The 8,179-nt window shown below is 43.6% G+C and overlaps 1 protein-coding gene across 2 annotated transcripts; it reads right to left on the reverse strand.

Moving 5' to 3' along the window:
- Positions 1-4,292: 4,292 nt before the first annotated feature.
- On the reverse strand, positions 4,293-7,903 carry LOC138203633 (protein FAM177A1-like). 2 transcript variants are annotated; one of them, XM_069158638.1, is made up of 5 exons: positions 7,769-7,903; positions 7,300-7,515; positions 7,065-7,131; positions 5,672-5,769; positions 4,293-5,584 (listed from the first exon to the last, which is right to left on the reverse strand). In XM_069158638.1, exons 1-5 carry the CDS (start codon positions 7,835-7,837, stop codon positions 5,363-5,365), a joined length of 672 nt encoding a protein of 223 aa, XP_069014739.1. In that variant the 5' UTR covers positions 7,838-7,903; the 3' UTR covers positions 4,293-5,362. The 2 variants fall into 2 exon arrangements, with proteins under 2 accessions (XP_069014739.1, XP_069014738.1); XM_069158637.1 differs by having other exon boundaries at positions 7,294-7,515.
- Between the last annotated feature and the right edge of the window lie 276 nt (positions 7,904-8,179).

Raw genomic sequence — 8,179 nt, forward strand, 5'->3', positions numbered from 1 at the left:
TGGGTGTATGAAGGGCACTGTGCACAGACAGTGAGTGAGTGAAGTGTGAACTGCAACAACTGTGAGAAGAACAGCATTTGTGTTATTTTAGCAGAGCTCCTAATCATGCATGTAGAGTGTTTTCTATGCATGTAAAAATAAATGTGTGTGTGTGTGTGTTTGGGGCAAAATGAAAACAGTAAACTGACGTAGGATATTCATGCAACAAACGATGCAAATGTTTCACTGAGGAGATGTAAAACCATAGTGAAAGGACTTTGATGCCCCACAGCCAGGCAGCCCACCATCCAACTCCACGAAGCGATGTGGTCCTACGCCCGTGTGACAATGCCTGTCATTCCAGAGTGAAGGCCCCGGCTGCAGGAGGCTTCGTCTTTGTGTTTTTAAGCTGCAGCCCACGGAGGAAGCTAAAAGCTGAAGAGGGTGAGACAGGAGCTCGAGCAGCGCTGGAAATCCCCTTCCCTCAGCAGGCCTGCCTGTCTTAGACACACAAGGCCCTGCTGAGGCCCACATCAAAGGGGCTGCTGCTGTTCTCATCATCCTCCCTCCTCCTGTCTTTCTGTATGTCTCACTGTCTCTCTGTGTGTCTTTACTTCCTCACTTCTGTTTCCATTCATGTACATGTCTGTTTCCCCACGCGGCATCTCGAGGAAACTGCAGTCGAGCAGGTAGCAGATTGTTCTACAGAAGAAACCATTATGAAAGATTATGTAAGAATAAAAGTGACTAAACTGCATGTTTCAGCACATAATGGCAGTCAGGTGTGGTGTGATGTATCTTTAGGACATGTGGTTAGACCTGTGCAACATTTCTGAGTAAATCAGAAGTGAAAATGCTTGCTAAACTGGTCCCCCTACATCACCACACTCCTCCTGTACCAGCCGGTCCCCCCCGTCCCCACCTCCCACACCCCTCAAAGCCCACAAAAATGTCAGGTATGTTTGAACCTCTCAAGTCCGACGCGTGGACACACAGACGGAGGGGGGAGTTTGGTACACGAAGCGTTTCAGCAGAGCTCGGGACTGACCCTCTCGCGAATACATGCAGAAACGCCCGCCTGTGCGCTTCTTTGTGCCCTTCTTTGAGCACATGCTCCCACACTCAGTCACATGGAGTGGCGTTGTGGATTCTCAACTCTGGAGTTTCCCTCTTAATCACTGATTGCCCGATGACTGCTGTGTGTCTCACATCTCCCAGATGGAAGCTGGTCGGATGGAGAGTCGATTTCCTTTCTGCTGCAACACCTCACAGTTATATAAAACCACTGATGGACACTGATTGTCAAACTTTCTTCTCATAATTAGATTTAACTGTTGAAAAAAATGACACAATTTGGATTTCTAGTTTTATGTGGATTATGTCTTTTGCCTCATCTTCACACTGACAATTACTTTGTCTTCACAATAAAAAAAATAAAAATAAAAAAAAAATCCTAAAGTTATTGACAAACTTCAGTCAGTTTATTTACATTCATTGTTTGAACTTGAACGTGTTGATGGATATGTGGTAACCCCAGTTGGCCTCTCCTGTTAATGACAGCACTGCCCTCTAGTGGATTGACAAGAAACTGCTAAATTCTGACTTTTCAAGCTTTTCCCCACCAGCCATTAATAAACCGACACTGGAGAGAAACTTATAAAAAAAAAAAAAAAGAAGGGAGACGGGTGGGGGATGGGGGGTATATATAACGTACCAGACAGTCTAATAAAAATAACCCATAATACCTGCCTACACTGTCAAAACGGGAAATATAAGCAGTAAATGGGAGCATCCAAGGTACAATTGATACATTGGCTGTGCTTCCACTTTCATATACTGACTAATTAAAAATTCAATAATGCTTCCAGCCCTGTTTTTTCTTTGTAAATCTTTAATCCTCATCATTTTACAGTCTGTTGAGCGAGTTTGCAGCCAATTATTTTTGGGCCGACTCAGCTGAAAATCAACATAAAACAGCTCACATTTAGATTTGTTTTTCCAGTAGTGTGTTGGCTGCTGGCAGCCAGTAAAAAAAAAACAAGTCCTTTGGGTGTCAGTCTACTTCCAGGGATGGAAAAGTTTCAGAGGAAAAACACAATGTGGTCAGAGTATATTGTAACAGTGAAAGTGCCCTCCTTGTTTTTCATGGGTTTTGCATCTACCAGGTGAGAGATAGATGCAAAACCCATGAAAAACAAGGAGGGCATATTGTGTATTTTAACTTGTGGCAAACCTTTTTCACTGTATGTGAGTGAATACATTATTTACATGTATTTGTGTTAGCAAACTCACTTACCTCAAATTGCCCCTTCAGGAACAAAGAATCAAATATTTAGCCCAGCCAATTCCCATTTGTGTTAACTGATACCTTTAATATAATATCAGACTGTGTGAACAAACAACTTGTGAAGAATCTGTTCAATCAGAAACAAAAGCCCCGGGCTGAACTGAGACTTTAAGTATGCACATAATTCACTCAAGAGCACATAAATAAATCATGTAAAAACAGGATCTGTTTTTGTAGCATCCAACCAGAATTATTCAATTAGAGCAGGTTTGGACTGATTTGGCTGAACCTCGGGGCTCACATCTTCATCGATGGTCCTGACAAAAATGTTCTTCTGCTCAGATTGGAAACATCATTTAAAAATCTGCCCGGTCTCTCTGTGTTGTCGCTGAGTTATGAGAAGCAGCATGACGAATGAGTTTCACGAGTCTTGGACTGACACAGTGTCAGCGGGTGTTACTGTGTGTCGTGTGGCTGCTGTGCGAGGCTGCCTTGTGTGGCTGTCCGGCTGCGGCGTGGATCCACTTCACTATCTGACTGTTAGAGATGAGCTGCCTTATCGTGGCACCGCTGCAACGACGTGGTGCGACGTGTAAGCCGCCACCAAATGGAGCGACGTCCACCAACAGGATTTCATATCTTGTTTGTGAGTTTGAAAAGTTCAAAACACATAAAGTGTTCAAATATGTCATTTTACAGTCTGTCTAAATGAGCAGGACAACGTTTTTGCAGTTTTGTTTTCTTTCGTTCACGAAGGAAACAGTGATTCTAAAACGGTGATTATACTGAAGTCAAATTTAGTTTTCCTGTTATGTTCGCCACCAAACATCTCCAAGTCACTTAGTCTCTCATTAAGCCCTAAAATACTAACATCCTGCTCGAGCCTTGTTGACCACTTTTTTTTGTTGAAAACCATTGAAACCAAATTAAGATTCCTGAAAGAACAAGACTAAAGATTTTTACACTTCAAACATCTCCACTTTATCACATCATGTTCTTTCTTGACCTCAGAAACTTTTGACAAAATAATCTTTACATAACGTACCTACTAGTTTTTCTCCAAACTCCAAAAAAACCAAGTCGGTGGAACCTAATATTATTTTAATAAACAGGTTTGTCTTATTACTCGACTGAAAAGTTCAACATTTTGACAAATAAATCTTATTAGCATTTTTTGCCAAGACTTCCACACTAAATACAGAATATAGAGCCAGTAGCTGCGGAGCTTAAGTTATCTTATGTTAGCATGAAGACTGGAAACATACAACAGTGGGAACAGAGGAGTAATCTGCCTAATTCTGTCTTTATTTATTTAAAAAAAGTTGCCGAACAGTGGTTTGGTTTGGTATTGAAACAGGCCTTGGCCTTGGCAACTACTACTGAAATAATCTTACAAAGCTTGTATACTTTTCATTCCTTAAGAAAGGACAAATGGGCCCGGGAAATGATTTAATAAGATACAGATTTTTCATGATTTACAAACCATTTGCGTCACCGCAGTTGTAACTGACGTCACACATTAAAATGCTTTTCCTTGTAGGGAGACACATACCAAGATAATAGATGATGACCCTGCCGACCTCTCGGGGATTCTCACATGCATTATTCTGCCATCAGACGTACCAGCCGGTCACGCTGCATGTTGTCCATTTGTGAGTGGAGTCAGGCATGGAGGCATGTGTCACTGTTGTTTACGCGGGCAGCAGTGAGGGCGTGACTGAAGCGGTCTTTCTGGACTGCAGAAACCCACTCCGGCCTGAGAATGGACGCGTTGTGCAGCGAGTGGACGAGGGGCTCTGACCTCAGAGCTGTCTGCACACACAGTGACACAGGCGCTCTTTGTTCCCACTGACAAAGGCGATCGCTCACATCACTCATACTGTAGCAGCACCGTGAGCCTCTGAACAGGCAGACAAGCTAGCACAGCTGCCAACGTTGACTTCGGAAAATTGAACCAATGTTTCCACTTGGACCCGTTTAACTTCATAATTGCTATTCTGACATGAACGACACGCACAGAGACGAGTTTAAAAGTCAGACAATAACTTTATTAAGAGTTTATTACAGTGTTAAATCAATAGAAAAATGCTTAAATTAAGTGCTCAGTCGGTTCAGTAAAATACATAAATATAAAAAACTGTACTAAAAAAAGGTTAAAAATGTAAGTTTGCATGTCTTTATACAGACTTAGTGTCACAATGCTCCCTGCCATTATCGAAGGCCTCCGCACCACGTCTACTATGTCCATGTCCACAGTAAGTAAGGCAGATAACAAGAGCAACACACAACACCTAAACCCGTTTTTTTTTTTTTTTTTTTTTTTTAAACTAAATGTCGGTCGGTCTCGTGCTCCACAGATGATTTGATAACCACATCTAAATCTGCTCAGTGCTTCCACAGACAGTTGAGTGCAAAGCAAGCCTACGATGCATTAATACAGAAATACAGATGATGACGAATCAACATGTGATGGGGAGTGTTAACACGGCCAGCTCTTTGGTGCAGCCAGGTGTACCAGGAACGCATCAGTTCGACCCCATCTGGACTAAATAGCCGTAGATATTTAAAACGTGCGGAGTGTCGTCGCTGAATTAAAGGCTGTTTTGTGTCTTCAAAGACTTCAAATCATGTTCAAATAGCTGCTTGGTCCAGATCTGGCACTGACTTGGCTGTATTGGGGATTTAGGCACAGTATCCGGCTCATCAGAGGCACAGGGGAGCACCATTTAACCCTCACTCAAACTGGGAGGCTGCCATAGCAACGGGTAAGGCAGAAGATGCTGGACAGTCTAATAAGCTATCATTAGCAGGTCAAGTGACCCATATTGTGTGTTTTTCTTTACACATATCTTATTAATATTAATGTCTTCAAATATCTGAATATGTCACCACACTATCCAGCAGCTTCCGTATCGGTTGCTCTGCCGTTGCCCCTCCCGTACTCGCCGCTCAACCACAATACAGCAGCGCCGCCCGTCTAAAGCCGCGTCATACACAAACCAAACAGCCCGGTGAAACAAGACAGTGTTCCTTCTTTAACAAACAAACAGACACCAAAGCGCAAAAACTGCCCTTTTGTTTTCTTTTGAGGGACGGTTAGGTTGCCGTGACGATAGCGGGGACTCTGATGGTGCTCGACGTTGCCTGATTTTCGTTCTCCACCTGATAGGCCACGTCCGGAGGAGCGGCGGCCGCCACCTCCGGCGGCTGGTCCGTCAGGGCGATCGGCTCGTCCCCCTCGCCTTCCTGAGATTGTTGCTGCTCAAAAGATTGTTCTGCTTCTTCTGACAGCCGGTTTTCCTCCTTCTCCTCCTCCCGCTGAGCGAGAGGCACAAGGGAGAATGACATCAGCCTGGTTAATGCTCACAGAAATGACAGGGACATCCGAACTGCAGAGCTTCCTACCTCTTTCTTCATCCTGTAGTATTCGTCAATGGCGTACTGATATTTGGCCGATGTTATCCCGAAGAGGGAGGCCATCCTCTCCCCGAGGTAGTCACACGCTGGCAAGAAGAAGACACGCGACGATAAAATACAAGTTTACATTGATTATTTTTTATTCTTCTCCATCTCTAACGTGACAGTAGAAGAGGGCTGTTTTTTTTTTTAGGTTTCAGTGAGATAGAAGTTTCTCCTTCAACTAGAACAGCATTAGAAGGGAGGAGGGGAATTTTAAGGTGCTTTCACATGTACCACGTTTAGTCAACAGCTTCAGACTTTTCACTTTGGTTTGAAGTAAAATGTCGGCTGTGAAAGGCGCCTCAGACGACGGTTCGGACCGAACGACTAAAATTCAGTCTGACCAAAAGAGGTGTTCTCAGTCCGGATCAAACTGAACCCCAGTTTGGTTCGTTTACAGTGTGAAACACTTTCAAGACGGTTTGGACTTTTGGACCAATTACAGGAAGTTGAGGCAGGCTATCAACATTCATTAAATAATAGAAGAAGAAAAAAAAGACGGAAAAAGAAGTAAAGCTGAGTTGCACACAGTGAGAGGAGGAAACAAAGGTGTTTAGGTTGGTCAAGAAATCAAAAGTCGACGTTAAAAAATACCAAAACTCGTAACTAGTAGTGATGCCATATAAATAATAGTATAGTGAAAAAGTTTCAATGATCTTCATCCATTCAAACAATAAAGGGTAAGAGCTGAAGTGACGACACGCTGATGTCAGACTACAAACCGATCGGTGGCAGGAAGACGCAGGAGTCTGACAACTGACCTTTATAAGTGTGATCAAGTAAAACTGCTGTTCCACAAACATCAGTGTTAAAGCAGTTTTAATTAAAGATGTGCGATCTGGGTTTGAAACGCTGCCAGTTTGTCTCTTCTTAAGCATCGTGCAGGTGAAACGCACCGGTGAAGACCTGCTGTTGGTCAAAACTGAGCACGTCGTTGACAAGATGTCACACAAAACGCGACAAGACAAGACAGAAAACCCATGAAGGAATCCAACAAAGGAAAGCTGTGAGACCAGTTCATTTTTGATCTTGACTGCTTCACTAACGCCGGCCGTAAATTGTGTCCGAATTTTTTTTTAATATTAAACCTGAGCTAAATAAATATTTCATACGTGCTGGTGAGTGTAACCACAATCCCACACAGATTGAAAATATGTCCGTGAATAAGACAACGACTAAAGTTTACCGGCATCGCAGCGTTTCCAAAACACAGGCCCATGTACAGCCTCACACATGTGGTACTTTTGTAAACATGTCTGTGGCGTGGCGTCGTGCTCATCATCACGTGTGAACTAAAGAGGTTTCATGGAGTAAACGTGTTTTTGACACACACACACACCTGAGATGGTGGATGTGGCTGCTCTCCACATGTGGAACCAGAAATAAGGCCCCCAGGTCATCTTCGTCTACAACAATAATAATAATAATAAGAAGAAGAAGAATCAGAGAAACTGAAATCCTAATCACACACACACACACACACACACACACACACACACACACACACACACACACACACACACACACACACAAAAACACAAAAACACAAACACTAATGAGCTGCTCACCCTCACCGCATCGACCGGGGATGACAGCAGGTCCTTCCTCTCGGGCTCCTTGTCCTCTGCCTCCTCTTCGTCGGTGCTGTACTCCTCCATGGTCTCCCCGCTGGAGAAGTGGATGATGCGGCGGGGCGCCTTCTCCCTCTGCTGCTCCTCTCTGCTGTCCAGCTCCCCCAGCTCCCCCAGCTCCACGCTCTCAAAGTCCCTCCCGGGGTTGGGACTCTGGCTCTGGGGAGAGACACATCACAAGGCAACACTTCACAGGGCAGCCACAGAAACACTCGGCTTCAGGGGAGGAAAGACACATGTGAGGTGTGGGTTGCCTTCAGGAAAACTATTAAAAAAAAAAAAAATCGGTGCATTTACAGGGTGACATCTTCAGCAAGAAGCCCGAGATGACGCAGCTGACAGGTGACAACAAGCTGCAGGCACCGACGCACAGCAGTATTAATGCAAATAAACGAGAGAGCTGTTTACCGACCGGGCCCACGTCCATGTTCCGTCCTATGGACACGTTCACGTTGGTGAGATACAGAGATATATCGGCCATTGTCGCCGTCTTCTTTGTATCTCTGGATGCTGCGCCCACAACAACGACTCTCCTCTGCACGGCCAGACCCGGAAGTGGCGTGACGTCACGGCCATCACGTTATACTGTAACACTGTAATGATTATAACAAATTATATTACAGTTATTATGATCATTTTATTTTAAATGTTGTTTGATTTGTATTTATTAAAAAAAAAAAAAACTTGACCTATAATTTTTTTTTTAAATCACTACCTAAGTCTGCTTTACTATATTGGATATTATGACCAATGCTGTTTATTTTAATGGAAAAAAAAAAAGAAAATACAGAAATTAAGATAAATAAAAGTAGCACATACAAAT

This window comes from Embiotoca jacksoni, unplaced genomic scaffold (genome assembly GCF_022577435.1).
Source record: "Embiotoca jacksoni isolate LCO1_2020_lvr unplaced genomic scaffold, fEmbJac1.0.p SCAF_23, whole genome shotgun sequence".
Classification (NCBI taxonomy): Eukaryota; Metazoa; Chordata; class Actinopteri; family Embiotocidae; genus Embiotoca; species Embiotoca jacksoni.

Bases quoted from the DNA above. Each gene is read 5' to 3' on its own strand.
- LOC138203633 (XM_069158637.1), bottom strand. From the start codon at position 7,837: ATGGCCGATATATCTCTGTATCTCACCAACGTGAACGTGTCCATAGGA. The intron at 5,770-7,064 runs GTGTGTGTGTGT...TCTTCTTGCCAG, and splicing joins AGCCACATCCACCATCTCAG to CGTGTGACTACCTCGGGGAG. The intron at 5,585-5,671 runs GTAGGAAGCTCT...CCTCTCGCTCAG, and splicing joins ACTACAGGATGAAGAAAGAG to CGGGAGGAGGAGAAGGAGGA.